General features: G+C 44.0%; 1 protein-coding gene and 1 pseudogene across 1 annotated transcript; both read right to left on the reverse strand.

The window, feature by feature from the left end:
* Window positions 1-1,356: 1,356 nt before the first annotated feature.
* On the reverse strand, window positions 1,357-2,601 carry LOC147883241 (uncharacterized). The gene is made up of 2 exons (XM_087399444.1): window positions 2,290-2,601; window positions 1,357-2,214 (listed from the first exon to the last, which is right to left on the reverse strand). The coding sequence occupies exons 1-2, from the start codon at window positions 2,599-2,601 to the stop codon at window positions 1,357-1,359; spliced, it is 1,170 nt and encodes a 389-aa protein (XP_087255570.1).
* Window positions 2,602-8,115: 5,514 nt separating this feature from the next.
* On the reverse strand, window positions 8,116-10,951 carry LOC147883242 (uncharacterized; annotated as a pseudogene).
* Between the last annotated feature and the right edge of the window lie 6,580 nt (window positions 10,952-17,531).

The following is a 17,531-nucleotide window of genomic DNA, read 5'->3' on the forward strand; positions in this document are numbered from 1 at the left end:
GCATAGGTGTATCTGACGAGGTACTGGCCATAGCCACGGCTCTCCCATGGCCATGTCGGATGACACAACCACGACCTTGTGCTCCTCTTCCACCACTCCTGCCTCTGACTCTGCCTCTGCCTTTGCCCCTGCCCTCACCTGTGTCCCTCTGTGCTGGAATAGCAATGGCTGATCCACGACGTGAACGAGTGACTCGTCTATCTATGGTCTCTAGCTCTCTATGAAGCTATGCATATATCTCCTCCTCATCAGCTTCAACTCTAGCATAAGTAGGCAACTTGGTTATGTCAATGCTTGTAGGATCCACCTGCAACAACATTTAGAAGTGTATGTTCAATGTTCATTGTTATGATTTCAATTTCCTAGATATATTTAGAATCGAAATCATAGATGATAGAACATGTTACAATAGACTCAAGCAACCAATCTTACCTACATTGGACCTGCCAAGTTTTTAAGCTTTCTTATAAGCCTCAAGTTTGCACGACAGCATACTAAGCGCTCGAGTTGCCTTGTGCTTAACTTATTCCTTGTTTTTGTATGGATCAAAGAGTAGGAGCTCTAGTTCCTCTCGCATGCTCCTGTTGCACATTCCTTTTGGTTCCAAATCCCGATTGGCATTTACAAATCGAGATTAAAGGAGTGAGAATAAAGATCAATCATCATCCACATTTACAGTTTACCAAACTAGGAATAGCAAATGCCAAAGATATATGTCTCAGCTGAGAGCTCTCACCTGAGATAAAATCCAGAGAGCCAACTTCCGCACTCGAGGAGTGGAGCAGCCATATGTCTCCCACCACTCAATTCACTTCACACAAATCTCTTTCCTTCTAGACATGGGTCTAGAGAAGGAAACACCCTCACTATTCTGATACGGAGAAAGCTCCAAGTCCAGCTCCAATTGCTCATCCTCTGAAAAAACCCTCCCTGTGTAGGCATCTCTATCTGCCAGTAACTCTAGCGTATTGAATAAATCAGCTGACTTAAACAGTGGATGCAAGTGTTGCAAGCCCATGGATGGGCCTACACATGAACAGCCATCTCGTATCCACTAGAGACCTTATTTCTTCCAATCTACATATCAACATAATTTGTAAATTATAATAAACACTGATAATGGATTTATGATAAGTGATGATTCATTACTTATTAATATAATGGACATAGACCAACCTTAGCTCTCATGTGCGAGGGAGTTACATGTACTCAGTGAAACACGCAACTGCTCCATGAAATGATGGATCAAGCCAAGAGTACTTCCCTCCATATCAGTCACCCGCAAGACAACGAATAAAGGAGAGCTTTCACTATGGACTCCATGTCAGTTGAAAGTGAGTGATCCAAGCACATCCTCTATACTGTCATGCTCTCTGACCTGGTAGATTCAGGCCACTCTAACCACATCTGAGACACCACTGTTTGTCGAAGAGCTGCATGCACTGCAAGAAGGTGCTCCAAAACAATGTGCATGTATGCAAAGCGTGTCTTTAATGGCCGGACAATTTCCAAGTTGCTATGCTCCCTGAATATGGCCAAGGCCTTGGGCTTCTTCTTAAAGAAGGCTGCAATGGTACTAGTAGTCTGCATCACACTAGCAATCCAAGGGAGCCGACTGATGTCCTCCATGAGAAGGTCTAGGCAATGTGAAGCACAAGGAGTCCATACAATGGAAGGAAACTCTGCCCCCACAAGCTCTCCCATCCTCACACAATTACTTGCATTGTCTGTAACAACTTGGACCACATTCTCAGGCCCTATCTCGATGATAGCTGCTCGGATATGCTGAAAAATGACTTCACCTGTAGTGCTAGCACTTCCTCGACCTGTATCAATAGCTTTCAAAAAATAGGTACCAAGGCATGAGGATACCAATATATTAATGATGCCCCTCCTCCTAACATCACTCCATCCATCAGACAGAATGCTACGACCAAATTTCTTCCATCCCTCCTTGATAGAATCAAGAGCTTTGTTAATTCTACCTATCTTCTCCTCCAACACAGATGTCCTCATCGCACCATATGTCACACCTGTCCATGTATCTGTAGCTCCCACAGCTGCCACTACCTTGATCATCCTCTTCCACTGTGGTGTTTGTAGGACATTGAAAGCAAAATTGCATTCAATCACAATCCTCCCAATTTCAATATCTGCCAAACGCTGCCGCTCTTTTTGCCAAGACTGTGTGGACAATGCACCTGATAAAGTCCCCTAGTTCTTTTTCGAAGTAGCCATAGCAGTGGATGGTGGTGAGGATGTAGCAAAAGCAATGCCCTCTTTCCTAGCCCTCTTCTCTGCATGAGAGGAACCAATAGCACTAGAGTCACTATCCATAGCATCATCAAGCTTGATAGTGTGAGACTCAAGCCCCAACAAATCCTCATCCTGCAAGGCAGCAGGCATGGTACTAGGTCCACCGCAAAGTTTTGGATGATCTCTGATAACTTTCTGTGCAATCTCAAAAGGAACAGAAGTACATCCACCAAGTCCAGAGACATGGAGAATAAGATGTGTCGCTGAGCTCACAAAAGGCTCGCCACAATAATTGCACTTCCACTCTTTGTTTCCTGACCCCGTTGCCACAGTGGGGTTAATCATAGTGGTATGGAGTGGATTTGGAGGTTTAGGCATGGTAAATCTCTGCTGCTATGCTGTAATTCTCTGTTGCTATGTTGTAATTCTATGCTGCTATGACCTGCGACCTATCATGTTGGCATGCACACGAGCATAATTCAATATAAATTTTGGGAGAAGTAGAACAAGCAAGTAAACTGCAATCTATAGACTAATTGTGTTGAGAAATGCACATGCCAAGCAAGCTACAATAGAAGCTTTAAGGCTCAAGCATTAAGTAGTAACAAGTCTCATGCATAAGGCATAAGCAATGCTAGTATGGTGCTATGCAGCCCCAAGGAGGCCAAATTAATTAGGGCTTTCAGCCCATACTTTGCCCCCTTTAAATTTACTGTTATACTAGCAGGCTCTTATCTGAAACAAGCCCAGAAGGGGGCCAACTTTCTTAGGGCTTTCAGCCCATAATTGCCCCAATTTTTTGGGAAAGGCAAAAGCAAGATGCAGAGTGGAGCCTTCAAGGCCTTCAAAAACAGCACTGTATAACGAGATAAAAGAAGCAAACGATGCACAACGTGAACCTAAAGGCAGGCTGAGCTCCAACGTTGATGCTCGTCACCCAAACCAACAGCAGGATTGAACGTACGATAAATCCATACAGGGTATGGCAGGTCCGTACAATGTATGGCGAATCTTCAGTAGCCGTACGAGAGAGGCAAAAAAGCATACGGGGCAGTATGGACGGGGCACCATGGTACAGACGGCATGTACGAAGTCTAGACGACGAGTCACGAAACGAAAATGCTATTTGCAAAGTCTAAGGCTCCAAAATGTTGAAATTTTAGGGCTTTTAAATTTTATAAAAAATTTAGAGCGTGTCTAAACGTGTCTTAAGGTAAGACACGTGTCTTAAGTGTCTTACCATAAGACACGAGTGTCTTAACAACCCTGTCTCTAGCTATACACGAGAGTGTGCCTCTGGCATTGGCACATCATAAGCTACATTAGGCATATTTTCTACTTGAAACAAATGCTGAGCACTAGGATCCCTTCTCAGATTTTCCATCTCTTGCATACGAGTGCGTACCATCTGCTCAAATTCTTGTTGATTTTGCTGCACACTTCTCTGTCTTGGATGTGCATCCCTATCTTGTGAATCCCACTGGATAGGTGATTCGGCCATTTTCTTACGACTCGTCTGAGATTTGCAAGTTTGTCACACACACTGTGTATGCAACTGATGCACGCAACCTTTGCTTTTCAGAGAGAAAAATTACCTCAACAAGAGGTGTCTTGCATTCACAATCTATGCCAATACTGGGCTGTCAACTCAAGGCATATACCCACAAAGTTGCCAAGGCATCAACAACTATATCGCCCCTTTTTTGGCTGCTGCAAAAAGCACTGAGTATGCATCTGATTCCCTTTTCTTGAGCACAAAGGCATGCATTTCTTTACTTGTGCAAATCTCTGATTTTTCTTTGATTTCTGCTTTTTTTGACAGTAAATACTTTCTCAGATAGGTGAAAACTGCTAGCAGAAACAGTCTCTGCAACTGTCTTTTTTTTTCTTCTTTTTTTTTGACAGTAACCAGATGGGTAACTACTGGTTACACTAACCAGATCAGTCCTGTTCTGGTCTAGTTACATTGACAGACTAGTTAGTCTGTAACTTGGCCACTAACTTAACCAAACTGACTAACTTAACCAGTCTAGTCTAGTTAATTAGTCAATCTGGTTAGGCTGTCCTCTGACCAGATCTCTAACCAGGGTTAGCTAACTGGATGCCACGTGTCAATCACACACGTGTGGGGCACCACATCACCTGTCACATGTTATGCCACATCAGCATCTAAGCTAGCTGCCACGTGTACTACCACGTCAACATCCCTCAGGCCTGCCTTGCCTGCCATGTCAGCGCCACATGTCAGGTTTGCCACATCATCAAGCTTAAGGTTCCAAACCTTCTGGCTGGTCGACGTCGCGCGTCGCGCTGGTGCCCTTCTCCTTCAACAACGCCTAGTGCCCATGTGAAGAATCGACACTTTCCATCAAGGATACACCAGCGTAGGAGGGAGTAATTGCCACGCGTGTAGGCGTCTTTTGTCCCTGCTAGCCCTCTGCCCAAAGCGTCAAGCAATTGTCTGTTCTGTCATTTCCTTTGCCATACATCCCCGTGAAGGTGTCGCCAACCTGATCAGCCTTTGTACTGAGGTTCCATTAATTGAACCTGCAGATGATGGAACACCATTCTACGCAGGCGCTTTAAAGCCTATCACTAAACGTCGACATAATTAGTGTATCCCTCCCCCCGTTGGCTCTTCATCAGTTATAGACACAACAGGTCTATGCTCTAGTGCTGTGACGAAAAGAAAAGTCCGTAGGTGGATGCAAGCTTGCCCGCCGTCGGCTTCTCTTAAGAAATACAATAACTGATAGCGGCCAGCACTCGAAATGCCATGTTAGCCCACTACTCTCCACAGGCCAACGTACTCCTTCGCTTGAATCGTCACCTTCTTAAGGAAGAGGGTGAGCCTATTGCTCTGATACCAATGAAATCTTCCTTCGTAAAAGACAACAAAGACACTCTCATTTTCTCTCCCTCTCTCAACAGATACACTAGGGCCTAGGACAATCGTCGGGCTAGACCCCCGAAGGTTTTTATTACTTGAGAGAAAACTGAGTACAAGAGTTCAGCGTGGAAGCTGTTCATACAAAATTCAAACGTGAATGAATCATTACATGAGCTCTTAGGCTCTCTTTCTTGGCAACAAGCCACTTGTCAAACTCTACATTACTTTCCTAATTACATGCCACTAAGGACAACTCTGGAGTCTTCGAAGCACTTGGTCACGCGAACTGCCTCCTAGACTCTTGTTAGGCTCCCGTAGCGCTTAGAAAAATCACTCTTCCTAGTACCTGCAACAATCAATTAAAGCGCACCACCATGGCACCCATTAATTGTTAGCGCTTTGCATGCAAATAACAATTTGTGGACTAATTCTAGTCACAGCGGGCGTCCCCACTAAACACATGTGCACACATAATAAATATAAAAATATATATTTATTCTCTGATTGACCGAAGTCAACGCTCTTGATTATGATTAAGAGACTTTGACCAAAGGTCGAGGCGCCTTAATTATAGTCAAGTCTCTCCAACCGAAGTTGGCACATCTTAGTTAACCGTAGTTAACCCTCTTGGCAATAAACCAAGTCTTGTTGACCGAAGTCAACACTCTCTAACCGTAGTCACCTCTATGGTTCTCTCGTTAACCACAGTTAACCCTCATAAACCAAGTCTCCCCGACCGAAGTCAGGTTTACTTAACCAGAGTCAAGTATCTTTGACCGTAGTCAATTCTTTGACCATTAAAAAAAAAACTCTTTGACCATAATTAACACAAATGGAAAACTCTTTAATTATGATCAAATAAATGGTCAACTGTACTTTGACTTAGGATATTTGCATTGTGGTGACATGAATGACTTCCATCAGGGTTGAGACTCTGCAGGTTAGCACCACTAAACAACAATCTACCATGCTGCATACCAGGTTCACCTGACCAGATGCTACAAAGCTCCTCCTCCAACTTTGAGAGTTCTAGTAATAAACAGGCACCATAGTCACAATCCACCTTGTTGACATTGCAACACAGATCATTTACTTTCAGCTCCTAATCATTTCCATCAACAGCTTCTTTACCAGCAATGTTTGGACCCTCTAAACAGTGGCCCTTTGCTTTCAGCTATTGTTCATGTACATCACCAGCTCCTTTACCAGATATATTTGGACTATCTAATGTGTTATGAAGCACACTACCAGCACCATTATCACTATCCACCTCGACCGCGGAACAGCGACCATTTGCTTTCAGCTCCTGATCATTTCCATCATCAGCTCCTTTGCAGGTAATATTTGGACCATCCAATGCATTACGAAGCACATTTTCTTCCCATAGATGTCTTTCTAACAAGTAATGTGGCAGCACACACTTGAATACATTTGAATCATACTATTTAAATCGTTTTGCTTGGATTTTCTGGCATCCAGATGTTGCTTCCAAGCCTTTTTGGCTTCATTGTACTCTCTCTCCAGATCTTCTTTGCACATGACCCACAAGAGATTGACAAAATCATCATCTGGCAAGGCAGTGCACTCCACAAAATGAGAGGCGAACAACAAATTCAAGACAGGTTAAGCATCAATGGAATGATAGACTGCTTCTGCTTTAGTGTTGGTGACCACCTTAGCTGGAATGCACATGCAGACAAGCAGGGCAGTTCTGTGGTGGCCTTGGGAGAGCATAAAGCCCACCGGTTGGTGGTGCTCATGATCACGGGCAGCACTGGCAGCTATTTGGGAGGGCATGAGTTCAAGGAGGAGCATAGGCATATTGAATCCTGGCAGAAGCTTGAGGTCATCTTCTGATTCCTTGCGGAGAGAGATTTGCAGCCTCTGGGTTCTCTGCTTTCGGTTGGGGATGCTCGAGCTGCTGGACTGAGATGTAAGTGAGGGACTTATGTTTGCACCCTGCACGCATGCACACACACAGCTGCAAAGCTCCATCAGATATCTCACAAAGTTGCAAGCCACATCCTTCCTGCTGGCTTTGTGCACGACCATCTGTTTGTTCCCAGGCCAGTAAAACAAGCAAATTCGATTCTTTTGAGGTGCACATGCAGCGTACAGGCCAGGCTTAAGGGCATCTGCATTCATGCTTTCCAAGACCCTTCAAGGTAGCAAGCCCTCTTCTTTGAGCATTGAAGCCAAGCTTGGCAAGCTTCCCGTGTTTATCAAGGGTTGCCGATCCTGGCAAGAGCGTGTTACAGAGAGCTGCGATTTGCCCCTCAGGGATGAGCACTTTGTCTACGAAGGATAGGTCTTGCTTGTCACAGATGATTTCTATCAAGCAAAAGATGGTAAGGGGGTGGCTGGTTAAGCTTGCAGCGCCTCCATTCTCCACAGGAGTAGGCATGGTGTGGCTACGAGGGGCAATTGGGGTGCTCCTGGGGGTAGCAGAGGGAGCTGCATTTGTAGTGGCAGGACGAGGAAGGGCATCGAGCTCTGGTAATGTTGGCGGAGGGCTGGAAGGAGCTGGTTTCATTAATGGATTCATCAGCTTCCACCTACAAAAAATACCAATAAATAGAAATAAGTCTCTAAGTAATTCCAAAATTAACTAGAGTCGAACTCTGAAATAGTTGGTATGTAACATTCACTCCCTCTTAACAAACGAGATGTTCTCATCTCGAGAGGAAACTGCAATAGTTCTAAATAAACTCGTTTAATCAAGAAGAGACCCAATCACTGTAAGAAGGGTTCCTTAACAATCCAGTTGTAAGAAAATATGCTTCAACTAAACTTTTAGAGTCTAGTGAGATTACAACTAGCAAAACCTCAATGCTAAAATACTACCAGACCTTCACCATGGTTATAATTTAAGTTAATAGTACATTGAACTTTAGCATGCACCCAATTATTTTAAAAAAAAACTTGCAAAGATGGAGATGTGGATACACTCACTCAATTTAACAACCATATAGAACTCAAGACCTTTAGTTTGAGCCTTTATAGGTGCTTTCAAGAAAAGTGAAGTACAACTCAATTAACTTTAATTAGAATTCAGGTCTCCTTCCTTGCATAACCAAAAATCCTATAGACAGTTACACACTAATACCAAAAGTACTAGACAGTCTCATGAAACTTCCCATTCTCAAAACAAAATCAAGTAACTCTCTTAACATAGCCCTTAACGCCTGACTCTAATTGATGAGGTCCAAAACCTTACAGAAGTATATTGTCCTGGCCCCACATTCAACAAAATCACATTAGCCACAGCCTTCTCGTGAAGAAAGACTTTTTGCTACCCTTTCTTTTTCCCAGAGCATCTGCTGCCTCCTCTGGATACACATCGTGCATTATCCTTCGTAGTGCAGTCAACTCTAACGCCTCAACATTCTCTGCCTTCAAAATGCTCATGGGCTCTAGTGATTCTCTAAGCACTAATTGGAGCACTTCCATATATTCATCTGGGCACTGGACTTCATCCAAACTCTCCACTGTAAACGCGATGACTTCAACTGTCTCTTTTACTTCATCCAAACTCTCCACTGTAAACGCGACGACTTCAACTGTCTCTTTTACCAACTGTGTCTTCATTTCTTTCTTGGATCTTTTTGTTTTTTGAGGAGAATCTTTTAATGCTTCTATCATCTGCCCCACATGCAACAAAATCAAAACATTAGGCACGGCCTTCCCCTCAAGAAATACTCTTCTCTGATAAGTGTGCATGTCCTTTAGGGTGCCTACTGAATTAACCACATTTTTCCTGTTTCTGACTTGGATTGCTATGCAACTTATGCAGCTGTCATCACCAATGTCATATTCTCCCTTATGATTAGGCATCACAAAAGGTATGATGAGATCATATGCCTCCTGCCCTTTATTGCATATCATGGCCCCACAATTCCTTATAAAAGTCTTGAGAACGTCAGTTGAAGGGTATCCACCATAAAAGCGATAAAATGCATTGAAAAACACACGTGCTTTTTTCAGATGGCCTAACTTTGTGAACCCCTTCCAGTTCCTCAAGAAAAATTGAAGAAACTCTTCCACCCCTTGAGGAGTAGAGAAAGCCTCCCAGTTCTGTAAACTGTCCATGGCATTAAGTAGTAAAAACCGTGCTACTAGCTCTCCTCTTTCTCCTGCACTTGCAATGCCATTCAGGAGTAGAGAGTTTAAATGTCGAAGTTGTGTAGTAACCAAGACTTCACTGTGCAGAACCTGTGCTGCTGCTTCAGCTAAAACAGGTTCAGGTAGCGCATGGGTAAGCACATAATCTCTAGCTGCTGATGTATGCAGACAGATGCGCATATGTGATGCAACCAGCTCTTGAGCAACCATTGCCTGTGGGCAAACATCCACACCTATTCGACGGCCAAGAAACACTAATGACATATCTCGAGACTTCAGCTTTTCTTGCCCCTGCATTGACTTTACTTCTAGACCTCCAAGAAGCTTGACTTTTCCCAGATTTACCAATTCTATTGTATTGTGACCTTCCAGAAAAGCAGCCCACAATGGCCTGCCACGAACGAGAAAACGTTCTGGTTTTGCAGCCTCGTTCAGAGTGGTGGGTTGTGATGTAGCAAGTATATTAAACGTGGGCATTCTTGATAACGGCCCAAAAAGTTGCTGGAGACCGATCCTCACTTTAGCACTTGGGTCCTCCCTATTCACAGGGGTAAAATTGCTCTCCCTTGCAGTTGTATCAATAAACAACACAAACGATCCCATGCATTGAGCTCCATTAACCTTGAGAGGCAGCTCTGCGCAGGCTCTTCTAAAAACAATAAAGCTTCTCTGACCTGTATCATGGGCTTGAGTAAGAAGCTCCCTGGCTTCGTCTATCACGAACAAAAACTGAACACCAGATTTTTTGAGGGACTTTTCGAATTTGTTCCAAACAGCAGAACATGCAAGCTTCATCTCGTCCAAAGAGCACTCTGGTCGCTCTAAAAGTCTGTCTAGTATGCCACCATAGTCCTTGGTCTGCTGTCTGTGAAACAGCTCGGCTCTATCTGGAAACGTTTCTTCGTTGGCCAACCAATCAAAGCAGGCCCGGAAGATGGCGAAAGCCTGCTCAACTTTGGTCATCGTCACAAAGTGCTGTCTCAATTGTGGGTGCGATTGGAGGGTACCCTGTAGATGTGGGTTGAAGCAACGAGAAATAGAATACCACCATACCGCTAGCAGCATGTGCAACCTCTTTCATTGCCCTAGACTTTCCCCAGCCGCTAGACTGGACTATTGGAGCGCAGGGGGCATACCAGGTCTTGGTATCTTGAGCCCATTTTATGAAACACCGATCAATATACCGCTGAACATAGGAGACAACGAAGCCTTCTGGGTCCTCATATTGTCTGTCGAAGGCCTTTTCGAGAAGATCCACCTCGGTTGGAGAAAGACCGTGGGCGGGAGCGCCGGCTTTAGCATTGTCAATGGCAAACAAGCTCTCTATGATCCGTTGCATCCATTCTTCATTGTTCTGTGCCGCAAAGATATACTGTAACGTCTGTGGAGGAAAATTAATAACTCTGCCCATCAAAATCCTAAAGCTTTCATCAGAGAGGGTGCCCCCACTGGCGACCACAGCACTACTTATTCGATGACGACGGACACGGTCCGAAGTCAGAATCTCCGAAGGATCAAAGGGGACGGTGTGCTTGCGCTTGTCCCAGGCCTCCTGTAAGCGCTGCAGGTTGTCGCCCATGCTTTTTCAGAAGAGGCTCTGTTGCTGGGAGCCAACAGTTAGAGAGCTGAACACAACCAATCTGTCGTATGGCAAAAGAGAGAATAACAAGATGAGTGTCTTTGTTGATGTATGTTCTAGCCTACTCTCCGAGGGAATAATATGTGTTGGACGTGTGCAAATGAGTTGTTGCATGCTCATGAGCTCTTCTAATTGTTTCATGCCTTCTGTTGTTATGCTGTTGAAGTCCCCCAATACCCTCCGAGGGAATAATATGTGACCCTGTTGTTATGCTCATGAGCTCTTCTATTGTTTCATGACTTTTTCCAATAAGAATAGATTTTTGGGTCATGGATTTTAGAGAGTGTTGTGTAGACCAGGCCATGTGTCTTTACACGTATTGGGTCGAATGCTAATGAATCCATTGATAACCCCTATGCTCTACATATTGTCCTAGCAACACCTGGTTGGATTGGGAATAAGGATGACTTAAAGGGATAGCAATGCCATGTAATTGTTGTGTCGAGACTAAGTATCCACGTGTACGAGCAGTGGACAAGTGGCAATAGCATATAATAAAGCTCTGAGGAGATAGCCTCAGTGCTTTATTATCTTTTTAAGTCTCATTATTTCATTCAATTGTGCTTACAGTGGACTGGTACTTGTCATGCCATATGGGGTTCTTGTTGTACTGTGCATGTTCCTCCATTGAGTAAAGAAGGCATAACTCCCTGTAATGGTTCTTGGGGTCCTTCGTGTTGTAGCTGTTGTAATGTATAACCTTTTGGCATCTTCGTGTCCTTGTTTTGTTTCCAAGGAAAGAGTACTCACTCGTGTACTCTGCCACAACCAAACTGGAGGGTTGTTTAATATACTTTTTTATTATGCCATCGAAGAAGATATCTTGGCTATCAGGGTCCATTTTCTCTAGCTACCAACTGTGCTTAAGTAGCAATGTTCAATCTTCTGGAGGGCTAGAGTGCATGGACTCCTTAGTGTTGCTTGTCAAGGGTAAGGACAAACATAGGTACATTGCTTGTTGTGCACTGATGTGTTGAGTATTGAGAATCACATTGTTGAACTTGTGTACTGTTTCATTGGTAGGTATTTTCCCATTGAGTGTTTTGTTCAAAGCTTTTTTAACCACCTCTACGGTGGCCTTATCAGCCTTAGTGATGTACAACGTACAGTAAGCTGCATCTCCATGTGGGATCAGAATAAATTGGACGTTTGTATTTGCTCCCCATAGTTTTGACAATTTTGGGTTGAAGTCGCTAGTGTGTGAGTCCTTGGGATGCATTTTTAAGCAAAATTTCCATTGTTTGGTCATTGAGAGTAGGGCTAATAGTTGTAATTTTTCTATGAATGATTCAAAGTCAAGTTCCAAAGTGGATATAGTTTGATAATCCTCTCGAAGTTTTGTTTATCCTTTTGATCTGGAAGTTCTTGCTCTAGTGGAAGTAATATTTGTGTGGTTCACATAGGAGCCCCTGGAAAATCCAAATCTACATCCTTTGCCATGTTTATTGCAAGTTTTCAGGTGTTTGTGCATCTAAAGGTCCTACCTCGGCACGTCTAGTAGTGAAAGGCTTGTTGTTATGTATGTCAATGAATCTAATCACCTCTTCGTCAAAAGAATGTCCATAAGCTGGTGCATTGTTGACCCACAGCAAGCCATGGTCATGCTGGCTGCCTCTGTTCAACCCAGAATGTGATGAAGAATGAAGGAGGTCCCAGTTGCCTTAACATTACAAACCAGTTTTTCTTGAGCTTGTGCTTATAGTCCGATGAGGTTCTTAGGCAAGTGAAGTCACTATATCCAACGTTTGACTGCAATAATTTTTCAATGTTGCGTCTACAATTGCATCTCCGGCATGCAATTCTTTGTCTTTAAGTTGTCCTTTTCTCATTCTCACCAACGTAGAGGAAAGACCTGACAGACCATGACTTTCACTCTTATCCTTTTTTGTGAGCTCCCATTGGGTGACTTTTTCGTATGATGTGTACGAGGGGATCTAGTAATCTCTTGTGTTTCTATAGAATATGTTTGGGAAGGCTGTTAACCGTAGGAAATCACCCTTAGTATTTTAGGGCATATGCACATAGTAAGATGTCAAAGGGTGTGTGTGTGAGGGTTGTCTCTCTCGACATCCTCTTGCAGTTGCATTGTGCAATGGCTATGGTAATGCAATGAGTACGATTATGGTAGTAATTCCTATGTATTCTTTGCAAGTGTGTGTGTTTAGATTAAAAACTCCCATCAATAATTGAGCCATACAATTAATTCCATCAATTGGATAAAAATTTTTTTTAAAAGGGAAACATAAGAGAAAAGAATGTTTAAGACACCTAAGTTGAAAAATGCAATACCAAAGTTTGCAAAAAAAAATCACCAAAATCAAGAATTTTCAATAATATTGAGTTTGACAAACACGATATTGAAAAAAGATGTCGAATCCTCAAGCAATCCATGTTCCAAGGTCAGGGTCCACTTACCTACCACCATCCAAACAAACTAGATGTTAGAACATCATAGTTACGATTGGGTAGACAGGTAATGCCTGTTTTCCCCAGCTTGTTATCGCTTTACCTAGGAACATCGACAACCATATGGATTCTTAGATTATATATATATAATGTTTAAGTCATAAAGGTGGACTAAGGATCAAATAAGTGCATGGGTTGACAAGGGATTAGTGAAGGTATGGGAGGATTAGTGTGCTTGGTGCATGGATTGATTAAAAAGATACTGTAAAGGAGAGATTTCATGGGGGATTACAGAAAAGAATAATTCATAGTTGTAGAAGTATACATGTGTGTGTGTGAGTGTGTGTGTGTGTGTGTGTGTGTATGTATGTGTGTGCGTGTGCATGCGTGCGTGTGTGTGTGTAAAGAAATAAGTGATTCTGTGAGATACATTTACTAATCAAAATTTGTGTGTGTGTATGGCCAACCCCCAACCCAGAGGGTAAGACCACATGGTGGGGAGTAAGCCCACCATGTGGAACTTACTCCCCACCTACTGATAATAAGTGGATAAAAGTGGATCTATATCATAAGTGTCAAAATAAAAAAATGATGCCAATAGTAAATGTGTAAACCACTTCTATAAAATAGATATAAAGGTTAGTAAAAACTAAGGCGGATAAAAAAATGACTAGGGATTTTCCATGCTAAACAATTATCCAATGGATGTGAATTAATTGTATGGCAGTAGCCCGACCAAAGGCTAGCTTGGAAATCAAAGTGTATGTTTAGATTAAAAAGTCGCATCAATAATTGAGTTATACAATTAATTCCATCAATTGGATTAAATTTTTTTAAAAAGGGAAACATATGAGGAAAAAATGTTTAAGACACCTAAGTTGAAAAATGCAATAACCAAAGTTTGCAAAAAAGAAATCACCAAAATTAATAATTTTCAATAATATTGAGTTTGACAAACACGATATTGAAAAAAGATGTCGAATCTCGAGGCAGTCGACGTTCCGAGGTCAGGGCCACTTACCTACCACCATTCAAATAAACTAGATGTTAGAACATCATAGTTACGATTGGGTAGACAGGTAATGCCTGTTTTCCCAGCTTGTTATCGCTTTACCTAGGAACATAAACAACCATATGGATTCTTAGATTATCTATATATATATATATATTGTTTAAGTCACAAGTGGACTAAGGAGCAAATGAGTGCATGGGTTGAGGATTAGTGAAGATATGGGAGGATTAGTGTGCTTGGTGCGTGGGTTAATTAAAAAGATACTGTAAAGGAGAGATTTCATCGGGGTCCACAGAAAAGAATAATTCATTGTTGTCTATGTGCCAACATGGACTTAGGTAGAAGAGAATGTGTGTGTAGAGTAGTGGCAAAGCTCCGCTTGTACTTGCATAAGGCTAGAAATAATCCCTCTTAGAAATCCAACTTGCATGTTCCACATGCAAGTTCTATATACGATTCCTACATGCAACTCCTACATGCGAGTTCTACATGCAACTTCTACATGCAACTCCTACATGCAACTTCTATATGCAAGTTCTACATGTAGAGAGAAAATGTCTTACAATTCCTACATGGAGAGAGAGAAGCTCTCCAACTTGTATAAATACCCCATAATGGAATGAAGCCCACACTCTTTGGGGCATTGTGTTGAGTTCTACTTTGGTATTCCAAGCAATTGTCTCAAGTGTCCATGCTTCCTTGCACTCCACGTCCAAAAGCATGTCCTAACCTTGCAACTCCTCCTTCCCTCTCCTCCAACCTTGCAACCCATCCTCTCTCCCTCCTCCATTCTCCTCCTCCCTTCTCCTCCTCCCTCTTCCTCCTCCTCCTCCCCCTCCTCTTCCTCCTTCCTCCTCCTCCTCCTCCTCCCTCCTCCTCCTCCTTCCTCTGTCTCCCTCCTCCCCCTCCTTCTCCCTCCTCTCTCTTCTTTCCCCCATGCTCTTACACCTTCTTCCTCTCCCACTTCTGTGCTCTCCCTAAACCCTTAGTTCCTCAATCCTTAACCTCCATGATCTACAAGGGAGACGAGTTCTCCACCATGTACTCTACCCTCAACCTTGGAACCTCTTCTAAACTCTGGAACCTCTCTCTAAACCTTGGAACCTCTTTCTAAACTTAGGAACCTCTCTCTAAACCTTGGAACATCTTTCTAAACCTTGGAACTCCTCCTGAACCTTGGAACCTCCTTCTAACCCTAGAACGTCCTTCCAAACTCTGGAACCTCCTTCTAACCCTTAAACTCCTCCTAAACTCTGCAACCCCCAATGAAGACGAAAGCCTTCATTACCTTAACCATGATGATACACGTTCCTTTTACACATGCATGCACTATGTTTGCTCACCACACTTAAGCATGTGTCTCTCACCGGAATACAACTCGAGGTCCTAAGCTACACGTATACTACAAACGACAACCCCGATATATCTATAGGTGACAAAAAGCCTCGGAACCCTACATATTGAGAATACCCTGCTCTTGAAGCCGTGGGAAAGAGCCAACATTTAGTGCCACTGCCAAGGAGACTAGCATCTCAAGTAACAAGCAAACATACGTAGGTATGTGTAAAAAACAAACTACTTCGAACTTTCACAAACATAACACTCAAGGTAAAGGAGAGTAAATTTTTTTCCAATTCTAGCCAAACATATCAACCCCAAGCATCAACCTTGGGTTACTACCTTAAGAAATTTTCTTTATTTCTTAAAAAGCAGCCATTTGATAAACAATCCGGCTAGGTAGTGGACACGAATGCATAGAGCTTGTAATTTTGATCATTTCACATTTTTGCAAAAGAGCAAACCGAGCTAACCATAAAAAGTTACGGCTCGGGAAGAGTTTAGGGTTTAACCCTAAACCTAAACTCATTTCCTATAAATACCCACTCCACCCCCTCATTCTTCATCTTTCACATCTTGCCTCCATCCTCTTCCCCATTCCGAGCCCTATGCAAGACACTCCTCCCTTTCCATCGACCACCACCCTACTCTCATCCTCACATGGTAAGTTACTTTGAGCCCATCTCACAGCAATAACCTAGCCATCCATCCACCGTTCATTGGTCCTCAACAATCCCATTACATCGAGAAAGACTTGGAGAGCGTTCACGTGACCACCTCTTCCTCCCTTTGGATTTCTATCAAAGTTTTCTGTCCGTCAAGTTTTTTTTCTTTTTTCTTTTTCCCTTGTCCCTCCACCATTCCCCCCTCCACCACCATCCCCTCCATTTCCCCCCCCCCCCCCCCTTTTTTTCCCCCCCTCCCCCCCTCCATCTCCGCCACCCCTTTTCTCACCCCTTTCCCTCCACGCCTCCCATTTCCACCACCTCTTTCTTCCCTCCCCCCACCCCCCTCCATCTCCACCACCCCCTTCCCCCTCCACCACCGCTTTCCCCCCCCCCCCCCCTCTCTCTCTCTCTCTCTCTCTCTCTCTCTCTCTCTCTCTCTTTCCCCCCCTCTCTCTCTCTCCCTCTCTCTCTCTTTCCCTCCCCCTCCCTCCCTCTCTCTCTCTCTCTCTCTCTCTCTCTCTCTCTCTTTCCCTCCCACCCTCTCTCTCTCTCTACCCCCCGCTCGCTCTCTCTCTTTCTCTTTCCCTCCCACCCTCTCTCTCTCTCTACCCCCCGCTCGCTCTCTCTCTCTACCCCCCCTCGCCAGCTGCTCCCTACACAAAACTAACCTACCTACTAAGCAAGGGCCTTAAGGCCCTTGCTGCTAAGGGCCAGCGCCCATTGACCAAGCGGTGCCTGGGTGCAACGCCAGCTTAAGGCGATGCACCAACGGCACCCGCCCCGTGCCCCTCTGTAGTGCCCTCCTTACGCTCTTCGCCACTGCCCATGCTCCCCCTCCCCTCCCCTCTACCCTCCCCCTCCCCTCGACCCTCCGCCACCGCCCACGCTGCCCCTCCCCTCCATCTCCCCTTCCACAACTCACCCGCCCCGTGCCCTCAGCCTCACCTCCGCCCGCTCCCCTCCACCCCTCCACTCACCCACCCCTCCACCCTCCACCTCCCTCCCCTCCCCTCAGTGTGAGAAACCCCCCCTCCCCGCCGTCGCGACATTTCCCCCCCCCACAAACAGGAAAAAAAAAACTAACCTAAACCTAACCCTAGGTTAGTTTAACCTAGGTTAGGCTAGTTTTAACCTAGGTTAGGTTAGCTATAACATAGGTTAGTATTAACTTAGGTTAGTTTTAACCTAGGTTAGGTTAGC

The sequence above is a fragment of the Dipteris shenzhenensis genome, chromosome 28 (genome assembly GCF_047967505.1).
Source record: "Dipteris shenzhenensis isolate YYH24624 ecotype China chromosome 28, Dip_SZ_1.0, whole genome shotgun sequence".
In the NCBI taxonomy this organism is placed as follows: Eukaryota; Viridiplantae; Streptophyta; class Polypodiopsida; order Gleicheniales; family Dipteridaceae; genus Dipteris; species Dipteris shenzhenensis.

Coding starts and splice junctions, on each gene's coding strand:
- LOC147883241 (XM_087399444.1), bottom strand. CDS start 2,601: ATGATTAACCCCACTGTGGCAACGGGGTCAGGAAACAAAGAGTGGAAG. Junction 2,215..2,289: donor CCTCTCATGCAGAGAAGAGG/GCTAGGAAAGAG, acceptor AAAAAGAACTAG/GGGACTTTATCAGGTGCATT.